At 42.8% G+C, this 18,275-nt stretch overlaps 1 protein-coding gene and 1 long non-coding RNA gene across 2 annotated transcripts in view; both read right to left on the bottom strand.

Annotated features, from left to right (window-relative positions):
• The window catches only part of LOC143986852 (uncharacterized), a 35,441-nt gene extending 33,035 nt beyond the window's left edge, over nucleotides 1–2,406 (bottom strand). Inside the window, exon 1 of the long non-coding RNA XR_013276567.1 lies at nucleotides 2,365–2,406. This is a non-coding gene — a long non-coding RNA (uncharacterized LOC143986852). The remainder of the gene's footprint in view (nucleotides 1–2,364) is intronic.
• Nucleotides 2,407–11,191: 8,785 nt separating this feature from the next.
• The window catches only part of CHM (CHM Rab escort protein), a gene marked incomplete at its 5' end in the record, with an annotated part of 133,285 nt that continues 126,201 nt past the window's right edge, over nucleotides 11,192–18,275 (bottom strand). Inside the window, 2 exon segments of the mRNA XM_077485253.1 lie at nucleotides 11,192–11,562; nucleotides 17,670–17,830. Of these exon segments, the coding sequence (XP_077341379.1) occupies nucleotides 11,380–11,562; nucleotides 17,670–17,830 (344 nt within the window).

Raw genomic sequence — 18,275 nt, 5'->3', positions numbered from 1 at the left:
TAGAAAAGGAAGAAAATATCTTTTTATATTTTCTGAATATATTTTTATTTTTGGGATCGATTCGTTTTTCTTCAGTGAGATCGTTTGACCGACCCCCCTCCTACTGTTGGGTATCTTTTTGTAGACACTCCGACAGCAGTCGGGGGGCCTTTATGGATGCTATTTATTAATTAAATATTAACTTAACCACTTAAGGACCAGGCCTCTTTTTCAGATTTGGCGTTTACCTGTTTAAAACAGTTTTTTTTTGCTAGAAAATTACTTAGAACCCCCAAACAATATATTTTGTTTTTGTTTTCTAACACCCTAGAGAATAAAATGGCGGCCATTGCAATACTTTTTTTCACACCGTATTTGCACAGCGGTCTTACAAGCGCACTTTTTTTTTGGGAAAAAATTCACTTTTTTGAATAAAAAAAGACAACAGTAAAATTAGCCCAAATTTTTTTTTTATATTGTGAAAGATAATGTTACGCCGAGTAAATTGATACCCAACATGTCACGCTTCAAAATTGCGCCCGCTCGTGGAATGGCGTCAAACTTTTACCCTCAAAAATCTCCATAAGCGACATTTAAAAAATTCTACAGGTTGCATGTTTTGCGTTACAGAGGAGGTCCAGGACTAGAATTATTGCTCTCGCTCTACCGATCGGGGCGATACCTCACATGTGTGGTTTGCCCACCGTTTTCATATGCGGGCGCTACTCACGTATGCGTTCGCTTCTGTGCGCAAGCTCGTCGGGACGGGGGGGGGGGGGGGTTTAAAATTTATTTTTATTTTTTTCTTATTTATTTTACTTGATTTTATTTATTTTTACACTTACAAAAAAAATAAAAAAATTAATGTATCACTTTTATTCCTATTACAAGGAATGTAAACATCCCTTATAATAGAAAAAAAAGCATGACAGGTCCTCTTATATATGAGATCTGGGGGGTCAAAAAGTCCTCAGATCTCATATTTGGACTTAAATGCAATAAAAAAAAAACGAATTTTAAAAAATGACACTGAAAAAAATATACCTTTAAGAGGTATAGGCGGAAGTGACGTTTTGACGTCGCTTCCGCCCTCCTATGGTATAGAGACGAGTGGGGGCCATCTTAGCCTCACTCGTCTCCATACCCGGCCATCGACAGGACCCGATCGCCTCCGCCGCTACCGACGGCTCCGGTAAGGGGGGGGGGTGGCACCTCTCCCTCCGCCGATAACGGTGATCTCGCGGCGAAAGACCACCGTTATCGTACACAGGACCGCCTCCTGTAAAGAGGGATACCTCGGTTGTGGCAGCAGCTGCTGCCGTTACCGAGATATCCCTCTTCAAAAAAAGGATGTATATTTACATGAGGCGGTCCTTAAGTAGTTAATGTGGCGCAAGTTCTGCCCACAGCCAATGGTATTCCAGATTTTACATGTGTTGTAATTGGCACGATGATGCTGCAACGATGCCTTACCAGTAATTAGGGCTTCTTTTTAGGCTCATAGAATGCAAGCGGAGACAGTCATGTGACATCCCTTCACATGGCTTTGTTTACAACGAGGCCAACGTAATCACGTTCATCACGGCCGTCACGCGACCATGTCATGTGACTGAACGCCATATCCCCAGAGGAGGAGTATCATGTGATCATGAACATGTGACAGCATGTTCGGGCGCCAGGGCACACATTGCACAAGTGCATCGGTGGGTCCATGTGGTTAGTGATGACGCCGTCGTGCTGCCTAATGGATCCCCAATGGGAATCGGCGTGGCAAGTCTTTGGTATTGGAATGCACACTGACTCCACCTGTCATCAGGCTAAGTACGGCATCTTTGTGCGCATTTATTACCACCAACCATAACCCCTTTTTCTATAGGTCGAGCTGCGTCACATGATATAATTGGAAATGAGGCTTGGAGTGCATTCCAGGCTGCCCGATCTCCATTTTAAATTTGATTAAAAAAAAATTTCTTAATCTGATCACACTATATTTTAACCATTTCTTGTTAATTTGAAAGACACACTTAGTTCCATTGATTCATATATTTATAAATATGTGTAATTTGTATTGTGTGCTGTTCTGTGTGCCAGTCCCGCCTCTTGGGAGTCGGATCACTGTGGGAAATTTATTTATTCAGTAGCAATGTGAGGGGTCCGAGATTTGCCCCAGTTGAAGACCTTTAGTGTCGAAACGCGTTGGGAAAGCATTTACTGCACCTCACACTGCTTTTATGTTCCTTTTTCGATTGATTTGTGATCACTTTTATCTTATATGACATCATTTTAATAAACCTCCTGGTTTAACCTGCACTATTTGAAGCCCTCCTTTTTCCGGTTTTATGCTTTTTGGGGGTTTACGAGAAATTGCCTTGGAATTATACCTACTTGCTGCGAGAGCGGTTCATGGAGCCTTGGAATCAAGAGTCGGGAATCCCACATCAGATTGAAACAACTTCCTTCCGGGTACAGCGCCAACCTCAGCCCCTATTGGAGGGAGACGAAACTTTGAGTTGCCAAGAGACAGCCAAGAAACCTTAAGGATTTAGAGAAGATCTGCAAAGAAGAGTGGACCAAAATCCCTCCTGAGATGTGTGCAAACCTGATCACCCCCTACAAGGAACGTCTGACCTCTGTGATCGCCAACAAGGGTTTCTCCACTGAGTACAAAGTCATGTATTGCTTGGGGATCAAATACTTATTATACTCATTGAACTGCATCTCAATTTATAACATTTGTATTGTGTGTTTTTTTGGGATATTTGGTTGATATTCTGTCTCTATCATTGAAAAGACACCTATGATAATAATGATAGATCCTTCATTTCTTTATAAGTGGGCAAACTTCCACAATCTGCAGGGGATCAAATAATTATTTTCCACACTGTATATTGGGAGATGGTGCATTGAATATCACTAAAATTATATGTTGTAATTTGGGGGATGATACATTGTATGTTGGGGGATGATACATTGTATGTTGGGGGATGATACATTGTATGTTGGGGGATGATACATTGTATATTGGGAGGGGATACATTGTATGTTGGGGGATGATACATTGTATGTTGGGAGGGGATACATTGTATGTTGGGGGATAATACATTGTATATTGGGAGGGGATACATTGTATGTTGGTGGATGATACATTGTATGTTGGGAGGGGATACATTGTATGTTGGGGGATAATACATTGTATATTGGGAGGGGATACATTGTATGTTGGGGGATAATACATTGTATATTGGGAGGGGATACATTGTATGTTGGGGGATAATACATTGTATGTTGGGGGATAATACATTGTATATTGGGAGGGGATACATTGTATGTTGGGGGATAATACATTGTATGTTGGGGGATGATACATTGTATGTTGGGGGATGATACATTGTATGTTGGGGGATGATACATTGTATGTTGGGGGATGATACATTGTATGTTGGGAGGGGATACATTGTATGTTGGGGGATGATACATTGTATATTGGGAGGGGATACATTGTATGTTGGGGGATGATACATTGTATGTTGGGGGATAATACATTGTATGTTGGGGGATAATACATTGTATATTGGGAGGGGATACATTGTATGTTGGGGGATAATACATTGTATATTGGGAGGGGATACATTGTATGTTGGGAGGGGATACATTGTATGTTGGGGGATAATACATTGTATGTTGGGGGATAATACATTGTATATTGGGAGGGGATACATTGTATGTTGGGGGATGATACATTGTATGTTGGGAGGGGATACATTGTATGTTGGGGGATAATACATTGTATATTGGGGGGGGATACATTGTATGTTGGGGGATAATACATTGTATGTTGGGGGATAATACATTGTATGTTGGGGGATGATACATTGTATGTTGGGGGATGATACATTGTATGTTGGGGGATGATACATTGTATATTGGGAGGGGATACATTGTATGTTGGGGGATGATACATTGTATGTTGGGAGGGGATACATTGTATGTTGGGGGATAATACATTGTATGTTGGGGGATAATACATTGTATATTGGGAGGGGATACATTGTATGTTGGGGGATAATAAATTGTATGTTGGGGGATAATAAATTGTATGTTGGGGGATAATAAATTGTATGTTGGGGGATAATACATTGTATGTTGGGGGATGATACATTGTATGTTGGGAGGGGATACATTGTATGTTGGGGGATGATACATTGTATATTGGGAGGGGATACATTGTATGTTGGGAGGGGATACATTGTATGTTGGGAGGGGATACATTGTATGTTGGGAGGGGATACATTGTATGTTGGGAGGGGATACATTGTATGTTGGGAGGGGATACATTGTATGTTGGGAGGGGATACATTGTATATTGGGAGGGGATACATTGTATATTGGGAGGGGATACATTGTATGTTGGGGGATAATACATTGTATATTGGGAGGGGATACATTGTATATTGGGGGATAATACATTGTATATTGGGAGGGGATACATTGTATGTTGGGAGGGGATACATTGTATGTTGGGGGATGATACATTGTATGTTGGGAGGGGATACATTGTATATTGGGGGATAATACATTGTATAATGGGAGGGGATACATTGTATATTGGGGGATAATACATTGTATATTGGGAGGGGATACATTGTATATTGGGAGGGGATACTTTGTATATTGGGAGGGGATGATACATTGTATATTGGGGGATAATACATTGTATATTGGGAGGGGATACATTGTATGTTGGGAGGGGATACATTGTATGTTGGGGGATAATACATTGTATAATGGGAGGGGATACATTGTATGTTGGGGATGATACATTGTATATTGGGAGGGGATGATACATTGTATATTGGGAGGGGATACATTGTATATTGGGAGGGGATGATACATTGTATATTGGGAGGGGATACATTGTATGTTGGGAGGGGATACATTGTATATTGGGGGATAATACATTGTATATTGGGAGGGGATACATTGTATGTTGGGAGGGGATACATTGTATATTGGGGGATAATACATTGTATATTGGGAGGGGATACATTGTATGTTGGGAGGGGATACATTGTATGTTGGGGGATAATACATTGTATATTGGGAGGGGATACATTGTATATTGGGAGGGGATACATTGTATGTTGGGGATGATACATTGTATATTGGGAGGGGATACATTGTATATTGGGAGGGGATACATTGTATATTGGGAGGGGATGATACATTGTATATTGGGAGGGGATGATACATTGTATATTGGGAGGGGATGATACATTGTATATTGGGAGGGGATACATTGTATATTGGGAGACTATATGTTGTATATTGGGAGATAATAATACATTATACTCTTCAAAATGCAGAAGGAGAAATTGAAGAGATCCTAAACTTAGTAAAATGTATAAAACAATCGGACATATACGAATGCGTCTCTACAGCTGGATGGCGTTCACATCACGCATATCAGAATATTTACAGATTTAAGAATCAAAGTAACGATCGGTTTATTTGAGAAATCTATGTGAACTGACAGCGGCGAGCCGCGTTCGCTAAGCAGCATTCCTTTGTTTGTTACCTGGCCATAAATAATGAACCGTTGTGGAATATCACACAGAATTTTAATTACATCAACATTAAAGTGAAATGAAAGGAGCCGCAATGTGCAATCTGCCAAGAACCATATGTGGAGAGAGGCGAGCCGCAATAAATGTCACTTTCTGCTCCACTCTAATTGCATTTGTTTTACAGAAAACAGCTTTTGTGTCGGCACTCCTGCCGAGTGCGGGAGAGGCTCCGGCTTTGGTGGCAGACGTCTGAAGAACAATATCCTCATTTTTTTTTTTCTTTCTTTTTACAAAACATCTTCTTGTAGCGGATAGGAGAGCGGGGGGACGGCTCAGGGATCGGGGAACTTCTGCTACTGATCTACTACTTTTATGTCGATCGTGTTTTATATCCTTTGATAGAGTGACAGAAACAGAGATCGGTAAACAAGACAAATAAATAATGGAAGACGCTGGAAAAGAAGAGTCAGCTTGTAGACATTCAAACATAGAAGAGTGACAAAAGGAAAAAGATCAAGTGGTCTATGAAATCTGCCCAGCCCCCCTTCAGTTTTTTTTTAAACCTTTTATGTCTGAAAATAAATTTATGTTCTTCCCAAGGAGGTTTAATTCTACCCACTGTTGACCCATTCGTTACCTCTGCTGGAAGACTATTCCAATTATCAACTCCTTCTGTAAATAAGATTTTCTAAAGGCCCGCACACAATCAGACTTTTTGACAACAAACATGCAAATGAGCTGTTTTGGAGCAACATCCGACTGTGTGTACGCTCCATCGGACAAACTTTTTTGGTTTTCATCGGACTTTTGTTGGCTGTGCGAACGGACAAACTTTCTGGCAACAAAAGTCCGATGGAGCAAAGTCTGATCGTGTGTACAGAAAACCATAGGACTTTTGTACAAATTACAAACATGCATGCTCAGAACCAATGCAAAAGATCAGACAACAATACAGAAGTTGACCAAAGGTGGCGGTAAAGAGCAGAAAAACCACATGATTTGGTGAAAGTTGGCTGAAAAAGTCCTGCTGTGTGTATGCAATACAAGTTCAGGGCCGACGCCCTTTGTACAAAAATCCAAGGGAAAGTTTGTACAAAGTCCTATCGTGTGTATGAGGCTTAAGATTCGTTTTGAACTTCTCTCCTGCTATCTTGAGGTCATGTCCCCATATTCTTGATCTGAGCTTCATATTGAAAATCCCGCCACTCCCCCTGAATCTTATTCACCCCCTTGATGTATTTAAAGGTTTCAGTCATGTCCATCCTTTTCCTTCTTTCCTCCAAACTGGACATATTAGGTTCATGAAGTTTCTCAGATTTATCGCCATTTTTGTTGCCTGTCTCGGCAGATCTACAGATCTATATTAGAGGAATCACGACCTCCTTCCTCCTGATGGAGACCCCCTCTAGTGATATAAAGATCTATATTAGAGGAATCACGACCTCCTTCCTCCTGATGGAGACCCCCTCTAGTGATATGAAAATCTATATAGAGAAATCTGGACTGACTCCTCTAGTGATAAAAGATTTATATAGAGGAATAGGGACCCCCTTCCTCCTGATGGGTGACCCCTCTAGTGATATGAAGATCTATATAGAGCAGTGTTTCTCAATTCCAGTACTCATGGCCCACTAACAGGTCATGTTTTCAGGATTTCCCTCAGATGAAACAGCTGGGGTAATTACTAAGGCAATGAAACTGATCAAATCACCTGTGCAAAATAATGGAAAACCTGAAAACATGACCTGTTAGTGGGCCATGAGGACTGGAATTGAGAAACACTGATATAGAGGAATCAGGTCCTCCTTCCTCCTGATGGAGACCCCTCTAGTGATATGAAGATCTCTATAGAGGAATCAGGACCTCCTTCCTCCTGATGGGTGATCCCTCTAGTGATATGAAAATCTATATAGAAGAATCAGGTCCTCCTTCCTCTTGATGGAGACCCCTCTAGTGACATGAAGATCTCTATAGAGGAATCAGGTCATTTTATTTGGGGACAGTGTCGCACGACCACGCAATTGTCAGTTAAAGGGGGAAGGGGGCTGCTAGTGACCCCTCTAGTAATATAAAGATCTACATAGAGGAACCAGGATCTCCTTTCTCCTACCTGTGATGCCTCTATTGATTTATGCATCTATATACGGTAATCAGGACCTCATCATCCTGCTGGTGATCCCTCTAGTGATATAACGGTCTATATAGAGGAACCAGGACCTCCTTCTTTCTGCTGGTGACCCCTCTTGTGATAATACAGACCTATACAGAGGAATCAGGACCTCCTTCCTCCAGCTGGTGACCTCTCTAGTGATATAAAGATCCATATAGAGGAATCAGGACCTCCTTCCTCCTGATGGAGACCCCTCTAGTGATATAAAGATCTAAATAGAGAAATCTGGACTGACTCCTCTAGTGATAAAAGATTTATATAGAGGAATCGGGTCCTCCTTCCTCCTGATGGAGACTCCTCTAGTGATATGAAGATCTCTATAGAGGAATCAGGTCCTCCTTCCTCCTGCTGGTGACCCCTCTAGTGATAAACTCTATATTGAGAAATCAGGACCTCCTTCCTCCTGATGGAGACCCCTCTAGTGATATAAAGATCTATATAGAGAAATCTGGACTGACTCCTCTAGTGATAAAAGATTTATATAGAGGAATCGGGTCCTCCTTCCTCCTGCTGGTGACCCCTCTAGTGATAAACTCTATATTGAGAAATCAGGACCTCCTTCCTCCTGATGGAGACCCCTCTAGTGATATAAAGATCTATATAGAGAAATCTGGACTGACTCCTCTAGTGATAAAAGATCTATATAGAGGAATCGGGTCCTCCTTCCTCCTGCTGGTGACCCCTCTAGTGATAAACTCTATATTGAGAAATCAGGACCTCCTTCCTCTAGAATCTCCTGGTAGAGGACTGTGCTGACTTTGGACTTTATAAAACACAGTGGACCAACACCAGCAGATGACGCGGCTCCTCAAACCATCACTGACTGGGGAAACTTCACACTGGACCTCATGCAACTTGGATTCTGTGCCTCTACGTTCTTCCTCAAGACTCTGGGACTTTGATTTCCAAATGAAATGCAATTTTTCCCCAGTCTGTGATGATTTGTGGAGCCGTGTCATCTGCTGGTGTTGGTCCACTGTTTTTCATCAAGTCCAAAGTCAGCGCAGCCCTCTATCGGGGAATTCTAGAGCACTTCATGCTTCCCTCTGCTTTATGGAGATGCTGATTTTATTTTCCAGTAGGACTTGGCACCTGCCCACACTGCCAATAGTACCAATACCTGGTCACATGATTATGGTATCACTATACTTGCTTGGCTAGAAAACTCGCCTGACCTAAACCCCATAGATGCAGTTGTCACCAACCCTGTCCTCAGGGCCCACTAACAGGCCAGGTTTTATGTATTACCTTGGGGGAGATGCAGACTAGAATACTGCAATCACTGAGCAGCAAATGATATCACCTGTGATGTGTTTCAGTTATCTTGCAAACCTGGCCTGTTAGTGGGCCCTGAGGATAGAGTTGATGACCACTGCCATAGAGAATCTGTGGGGTATTGTCAAGAAGAAAACGAGAGACACCAGACCCAACAATGCAGACGAGCTGAAGGCCGCTATCAAAGCAAGCTGGGCTTCCATAACACCTCATCAGTGCCACCGGCTAATTGCCCCAATGACATGACGCATTGATGCCGTAATTCTTGCAAAAGGAGCCCCGACCAAGTACTGAGTTCATACTATACTGTACATGGACAGACTTTTCACTAAGCCAACATTTATGTATTAAAAATGCTTTTTTTCAATGGTCTTATGTGATATTCTAATTTTTGGAGATAAAGAATTTTGGGTTTTTACGAGCTGTAAGCCATAATCATTCAAAGAAAGAAATGCTTGAAATATATCACTCTGTGTTAACGCATTTATATAATATGAGTTTCACTTTTTGAATTGAATTACTGAAATAAATTAACTTTTTGATGATATTCTAATTTTAGGGGACGCACCTGTATATAGAGTAATCAGGACCTCCTTCCTTCTGCTGGTGACCCCTTTTCACAAAATTGTTGGTCTTTTTTTGTTTATAGCGAAAAAAATAAAAACCGTAGAGGCGATCAAATACCACCAAAAGAATTCTCGATTTGTGGGAAAAAAAAGGACATACATTTTATTTGGGGACAGCGTCGCACGACCACGCAATTGTCAGTTAAAGGGGGAAGGGGCTGCTAGTGACCCCTCTAGTAATATAAAGATCTACATAGAGGAACCAGGATCTCCTTTCTCCTACCTGTGATGCCTCTATTGATTTATGCATCTATATACGGTAATCAGGACCTCCTTCATCCTGCCGGTGATTCCTCTAGTAATATAAAGATCTATATAGAGGACTCAGGACCTCCTTCCCCCAGCTGGTGACCTCTCTAGTGATATAAAGATCTATATAGAGGACTCAGGACCTCCTTCCCCCAGCTGGTGACCTCTCTAGTGATATCAAGATCTGTATAGAGGAATCAGGACCTCCTTCCTCCTGCTGGTGATCCCTCTAGTGATATAATGATCTATATAGAGGAATCAGGACCTCCTTCTTTCTGCTGATGACCCCTCTTGTGATAATACAGACCTATACAGAGGAATCAGGACCTCCTTCCTTATGCTGGTGACCCCTCTAGTGATATGAAGATCCGTATAGCGGAATCAGGACCTCCTTCCTCCTGCTGGTGATCCCTCTAGTGATATAAAGAACTATATAGAGGAATCGGGACCTCCTTCCCCCCTCCTGGTGATCACTCTAGTGATATAAGAATCTATATAGAGGAATCAGGACCTCCTTTCCCCCTCCTGGTGATCACTCTAGTGATATAAAGATCTATATATTGCATTCAGGAGTTTCTTCCTCCAGCTGGTGACCCCTCTAGTTATAATAAAGACCTATATAGAGGGACCGGGACCTCCTTCCTCCAGCTGGTGACCCCTCTAGTTATAATAAAGACCTATATAGAGGGACCGGGACCTCCTTCCTCTAGCTGGTGACCCCTCTAGTGATATAAAGGTCTATATAGAGGAATCAGGACCTCCTTCCTCCTGCTGGTGACCCCTCTTGTGATAATAAAGATCTGTATAGAGGAATCAGGACCTCCTTCCTCCTGCTGGTGACCCCTCTAGTGATATAAAGATCTATAAAGAGGAATCAGGACCTCCTTTCCCCCTGCTGGTGATCCTTCTAGTGATATGAAGAACTATATAGAGGAAATAGGACCTCCTTCCCCCCTGGTGATCCCTCTAGTGATATAAAGAACTATATAAAGGAATCAGGACCTCCTTCCTCCTGCTGGTGATCCCTCTAGTGATATAAAGAACTATATAAAGGAATCAGGACCTCCTTCCTCCTGCTGGTGATCCCTCTAATGATATAACGGTCTATATAGAGGGATTAGGACCTCCTCCTTCCAGCTGGTGACCCCTCTAGTAATATAACGGTCTATATACACTCTGCACAGTACCACTTCTTTTGTCCTGTATGCTGAGTGTAATTCTCGGTATCTGTTCTTATTCTGGATGTATGGACAGGTACTAATTCTCTTTCTGATATTCTCAGTATCAGTTTCTCTCGGCTCAGGAGTAATTCTAGGAAAAGCATTAAATTGGGATTTAATGATATGAAAACATATTTATTGCAGCCATATACACAGAATAATTAAAGACACATTCATTGCAGGTAAACAGACGGCGTTGTGCGGGGACACATCTGGTGGCGCTCGGCTTTGTTGGATATGCGGAGGATCAGAAGCCTTTGGAGCTGTGAGATGGTTTGAATCCAGCTGAGGTGGAGTCATTCGGTTTTCGGTTCCTCGGTTACGTTTTCATTCGGCGTCTCTTCTTTGGACTCCTCGGCCGCTACGGCTTCCGAGGCGTCTGGCTGAGCTCCCTCTCCATCGTAAATGATATCTTCCGGGTTGGGCGCCGGAGGACAAAACTCTTCTGATGGATACATCGCGGTGAAAGCGTTCTCCGCCTGAAAAACACAAAACACACCCCACCCAAAATAAATATGGAACAAAGGTTACGTGTATTTATCACCGCGCTACTATCTATATGTTAAAAGGCACTGCTGGTTAAATCAATAAGGACCCTTTCACACTGGGGCGGGAGCGGCGGTAAAGAAGTGCTATTTTTAGCGGCGGTATTCGGCTGCTAGCGGGGCGGTTTTAAAACCTCCCGAAAAATGCCTCAGTGTGAAAGGGGCCTAAGAGAAAGCTGTGCAGCGAGACAATGTAATCTGTTCCCACGACCACTACATAAGGTACACAAAATAAGGTGCAGCACCACGTTACATATAAATATATGAATAGTGGTGGAACCCTCTGCTATTGCTTTACAAAATATGAGTAAGAATACATATTAAGTGACTATACAAACAATGGCTCCAAAGAAAAGTGCAGAACATAAATATATTAATGTGAAACAGTGGTGGGAACCTCTGCAGTCAGAGATACACTTAATAAATATAACATGCAAACCTCAGATATTTACACAAATGCAATTGTGCTTGTAATAAAACTTCCACAGTCTCATCAATCAATCGTAACAGACACAGCATGTGAGGAAAGGAGAGCCAATCTGACAGAGCACACTGAGTACATTGCTCACACATCAGGCCCCATCAGTGCAGCCTCATCAGTGCCCATCAGTGCAGCTTATCAGTGCCCATCAGTGCAGCTTATCAGTGCCCATCAGTGCAGCTTATCTGTGCCCATCAGTGCAGCTTATCAGTGCCCATCAGTGCAGCTTATCTGTGCCCATCAGTGCAGCTTATCTGTGCCCATCAGTGCAGCTAAACAGTGCCCATCAGTGCAGGTTATAAGTGCCACCTCTTCAGTGCCCATCAGTATCACACCATCAGTGCAGCTTATCAGTACCCATCATTACCCATCAGTGTCACAACATCAGTACCCATCAGTGCAGCTTATCAGTGCCCATCATTACCCATCAGTGTCACAACATCAGTACCCATCAGTGCAGCTTATCAGTGCCCATCATTACCCATCAGTGTCACAACATCAGTACCCATCAGTGCCCATCAGCGCAGCTTATCAGTACCCATCAGTGCAGCTTATCAGTACCCATCAGTGCAGCTTATCAGTGCCCATCAGTGCAGCTTATCAGTGCCCATCAGTGCAGCTTATTAGGGCCTAGCAGTGCAGCTCAAAAGTACCCATCAGTGCAGGTTATAAGTGCCACCTCTTCAGTGCCCATCAGTATCACCTCATCAGTGCAGCTTATCAGTACCCATCATTACCCATCACTGCCACAACATCAGTACCCATCAGTGCAGCTTATCAGTGCCCATCAGTGCAGCTTATTAGGGCCTAGCAGTGCAGCTAAACAGTACCCATCAGTGCAGGTTATAAGTGCCACCTCTTCAGTGCCCATCAGTATCACCTCATCAGTGCAGCTTATCAGTACCCATCATTACCCATCACTGCCACAACATCAGTACCCATCAGTGCAGATTATCAGTACCACCCAGGTCCAGTATTTTTTTTTTACATTTTTGTTTTTGTGGCTGTTTGGAGGGGGGTGGCGACCAAGCGCCCCCTATGGATGGGCCGCCACAAAAAAAAATGCCCAAAAAAAAAAAATACTGGACCTTTAAAAAAAAAAAAAATAATACAAAAAAGTTCCTTATGCGCACTTATTTGCAAAATTTTATAACAGAAACTAAGAAAATTAGACTTTTTTTTATTTAGCAAAAAAAAAAAAAAAAAACCCCCAATGGTGAATAAATAACACCAAAAGAAAGCTCTCTGTCCCAAAAAATGATAACAATGTAAATGTCACACGAGTACAGCGTAGCATGACTGTGCAACTGTCATTCAAAATGCGACAGCGCTGAAAGCTGAAAATTGGCCGGGGGTGAAAGTGCCCCGGGTATTGAAGTGGTTAAGTGGAACTCTGACTTCAGGCCCCCCCCCCCCCCCACCATTTCACATTAATATATTTATTTCATACACTTCGGTTTGGCGCTATTGTTTGTATAGTCACGTGATATGTCATCTTTTCTCATATTTACTCGTATTTTGTAATGCAATAGCAGAAGGTTCCACCACTATTCCTAGATTTAGATTTAAAAATATTAGTTCTAAAAGAAATAAATACATAAATAAAAGGATGCAGAGGGGAGGCTGAAAATCTGTCGGCATCGCTCCTCATATACATAAAACGTCAGTCCGTCATTCCTCATCAAACTGGTAAATTGCCTTTTCGTGGTTGTGGGGAAGTTGTGGACACGCCGTGTCCTACACATAGATAAAAAATAAATAAAAAATGCTCCAAAACGGTTTTACCTTTTACCGCGTTTGAACAGCCCCTTGTATGTCAGAAGCCGGTCGTGAGATGAGCAGGCTGAGAAAACCAGCAACCAATCAGAACTCACTGTGAGCGCTGATAATCGTGTTTTGGGGGGGGGGGGGGGGGCTGGGGGGCCACAGTTACTATGTCAGAACACCTTAGCCCAGCAGTGCGATCGCTGCACTAACATCAAATGCGTTAGTACGGCAATTTGTAGATTTTTTTTTTTTTTCAGCTCGCTTGGTTGAACAAAAGAAAAAAAAAAACTTCCTGTGTGTACCCAGCATGGCTCCTGGATTTTTATCAAAATAAGATAATCTTAATGGGTATTTTCAGATAAGAACATTACGTTTTATATAAATATTTGGGTGTATATATATATATACACTAAATTGCCAAAAGTATTGGGACACCTGCCTTCACACGCACATGAACTTTAATGGCATCCCAGTCTTAGTCCGTAGGGTTCAATATTGAGTTGGCTCCGCCCTTTGCAGCTATAACAGCTTCAACTCTTCTGGGAAGGCCGTCCACAAGGTTTAGGAGATGTGTCTATGGGAATGTTTGACCATTCTTCCAGAAGTGAATTTGTGGGGACGAGAAGGCCTGGCTCGCAGTCTCTACTCTACTTCATCCCAAATGTGTTGAGGTCGAGGACTCTGTGCAGGCCAGTCAAGTTCCTTAGTGGCAAGGTCCATAAAGACACGGATGAGCGAGTTTTGGGTGGAGGATGAATGATGAATTTCTACCGATTGCTGCACACGAGAGGCTCACTGTACAGGGGAGCCCATTTAAGTTTAATCATAAAGTTCCACTTGAAGCAAATTTTGGCCTTGCCTAGGTCTAGGGATCCAAGTGGCTCCACATGGACACATAGATTGATCTGAAGACTAGCAAACGTCACATATAACTGATTATTACTGTTAGAAGGATGGAATAGTTTGTCCGGGCTGGGCTCAGCCCTTCCTTCTCTGAGCTGGTTGCTCAGTTGTCGGCTAATTGCCAGCTCCTATCGCTCCACAGTGACTCACCTGTTGATGATATCCTGCTCGTCAGTCCTGCTTACTTAAGCCGTCCAGTCCGGAGGATCTCTGCCTTGGTCAACATCACAGAAACTATCTCCTGCGATGCTGATCAAGACTTGCTTTGCCGACATCCCTTCTGGCTCCAGATCCTGCTTGCTGTTCCACTACATTGATCCCTGACTTCTGGCTTGGCTGACTATCCACTCCGGTTACTGAACTTTGGCTATGTTTGTTCGTTTTACCTTTATTATTAAACATTTGTGATTTAACTGTACTTCTGTCTCGGCCTGATTTCATGCTTTCTGTTAGGGTGCCGGAAGTTCACTAGCAGAGGATCTTCTGTGGTGTGAAAAACCCCTTCTTTCTTTCTTTATTTTATTTAATTATTTTTATTTTAGGCATATTTGTGACACTTAAATGATTCAGATTATCAAACTAATTGTATTATTATACAAAGATAACCTGAATAAATACAAAATGCAGTTTTTAACTAACGATTTCCTTTATTAAGGGAAAAAAGCTGTCCAAACCTTCCTGGCTTCAAAGTAATTGCCCTCCTAAACCTAATAACGGGTTGCACCACCCTTGTTGGCAACAACTGCAATCAAGCGTTTGCAATAATGGACAATGAGTCTTTCACATCGCTATGGCCCACTCTTTTTTCCAGAATGGTTTTAATTCAGCCACATTGGAGGGATTTCCAGCATGAACTGCCAGTTTAAGGTCATGCCACAGCAGCTCAATCAGATTTAAGTCTGGATTTTGACTAAGCCACTCCAAAAACCTTCATTTTGTTTGTTTTTTTGAGCCATTCCAAGGTGGACTTGCTGGTGTGTTTGGGACCCTCCACCTTTGCTAAATCATGAATGAAGTGTGATTAACCACATTTTTTTGGAAAGCTGAGTTAAATTTCACTTGCTAAACACAGGCCTGATTACTGCCAGACCTGTTGAATCAAGAAATTACTTAAATAGAAGCCGTCTGACAAAGTGAAGCACTCTAAAAGAAAAGCAACACATCATACCACGATCTAAAGAAATTCAAGAACAGATGAGAAACAAAGTCATTGACATGCATCGGTCTAGGAAGGGTTACAAAGCCATTTCTAAGCCCTTGTACACACGGTCGGACATTCTGACGTAAAATGTCCGATCGGACCGTGTTGTCGGATAATCCGACTGTGTGTGGGCTCCATCGGACTGTTTCCGTCGGAATATCCGACCGACAAAGTTTTAGAGCTGGGCTCTAAAACTTTCCGACAACGTGATCCGATCGGACTTTGTCCGATTGTGTGTAGAGAATTCCGATCGGACAAAGTGCCACGCATGCTCAGATCAAATTCCTAGACCAAAGCTATTGGCTACTAGCCGCAACGTAGTCCTGTCGTGACAAAATAACGTTGCCACGTTACGTACGATCGGACAACTTTGTCCGACCGTGTGTATGCAACACAAGTTTCCGACAAAATCCAACGGATTTTGTTGTCGGAATGTCCGACCGTGTGTACAAGGGCAAAGACTTTGGGACTTCAGCGAACCATGGTGAGAGCCATTATCCAAAAATGGAGAACACGTGGAACAGTGGGGAACCTTCCCAGGAGTGGCCGGCTGACCAAAATTACTCCAAGAACACGACGACAACTCATCCAGGAGGTCATCAAAGAACCCAGAACAACATCTAAAAGAACTGCAGGCCTCACTTGCCTCGGGTAAGATCGGTGTTCATGATTCAACAATAAGAAAGAGACTGGGAAAAAAAATGGCGTCCATGGGAGAGTTCCAAGGCCAAAAGAACACAAAGGGCTTGTCTCACATTTGCAAAAAAAATAAAAAATCTTGATTATCCTCAAGAGTTTTGGGCAAATATTCTGTGGACTGAGGAGTCAAAACTTTTTGGAAGGTGTGCGTCCTGTTACATCTGGCATAAAAAAAAAACATCATACCAACAGTCAGACGTGATGGTGGTAGTCTGGCGATGGACAACTTGCCATCATTGATGGAACCATGAATTCGGCGCTCCACCAGAATCGCCTGAAGGAGACTGTCCAGCCATCAGTTCCTGACCTCAAGCGCGTTGGGGTTACGCAGCAGGACAATGATCTGAAACACACCAGCACGTCCACCTCTGATTGGCTCAAAAAACAACCAAAATCAAGGTTTTGGAGTGGCCTAGTCAAAGTCCAGACTTAAATCTGATTGAGATTCTGTATCATGACCTTCAAGGTGGCCAATCATGCTGGAAAACCCTCCAATTTGGCCGAAATAAAACAATTCTGCATAGAAGCGTGGACCAAAATTCCTCAACAACAATTTGAAAGACTTATTGCCAGTTATCGCAAACGCTGCATCGCAAGTTGTTGCCGCAACCAGTTATTAGGTTTACAGGGGCAATTACTTTTCACGGCACTGTAAATACGGTAGTACGATGACCAGCAGGGCACACAGACCTATACCCAATGCATTTATACGCCAGGCCATGGCCCCAAAGCCTTTCCACACATATGGTGAACGAGGAGGCCGTAAGGAACGTGGAGGAACAGAATCATTACGACAAATCTCTTTTCAGATCTTCAATTGTGACTGCATGCCGGAGGGAAGAGTCATAGCGTTGCATCCCTCTGGCAGTGCTGTGTCTTAGTTTGTCATCACCTGATGGTATCATGGACCACATATAGGAGAACTGCCCAACCCGTCAAAACTCTTCAGGAAGAAGACAACTACCAGGAGCTCATCGCAGATCTACGCACCTGCTGGACGGCGTGGTCATATCCGAAGCACGGGTCCGGCCCGCTGCAGACAAACACATTAGAGGGGAGCCCAACGTAGGATTGACGCTCTACCGCGGAGGAGTCTCTCATATTGAAGTACAGGAGCCAGAGGACCCGCGGCCTTTCCACGCTCTCAGCATCTGGAACACAAGAAGAACCATCATTACCATTGAAAAAAAAATACAAATATACTCTGGTGGGAGAGAATACCACATGGGGGAATACCAAGCCAGGTAAGGACCCCCCCCCCCCCCCAGAAATGTTATTTCCTGCTTGTGCGATTTGCTAACTGATTTTCCCAGAAGTCTGCACTAAGATACAAGATAGTCAGATTTTGGGCATCCCCTGCAACAAAATTTAATTTATAGTGACAAACTACAAATAAGAAATTACATCTAAAGGGATGCCGACCTTGCCACTTTCATTAAAGCCCTGCAGGTGCAGCAGCTGGTTGATAAACACCTATTTCTTCTGAATAACAAAAGGTAGGAATCTGCATTAACGCTAAAATCTTCAATAATAATAAACAATAATAATAATAGAATCTGCAATAACTTTAAAATCCCTGCAATGTACAAAGATCAC

Source organism: Lithobates pipiens, unplaced genomic scaffold (genome assembly GCF_037356315.1).
Source record: "Lithobates pipiens isolate NorthernLeopardFrog02 unplaced genomic scaffold, aLitPip1_a1.2 Scaffold_1, whole genome shotgun sequence".
Classification (NCBI taxonomy): domain Eukaryota; kingdom Metazoa; phylum Chordata; class Amphibia; order Anura; family Ranidae; genus Lithobates; species Lithobates pipiens.
This window is presented reverse-complemented; position numbering and strand designations above follow the sequence as displayed.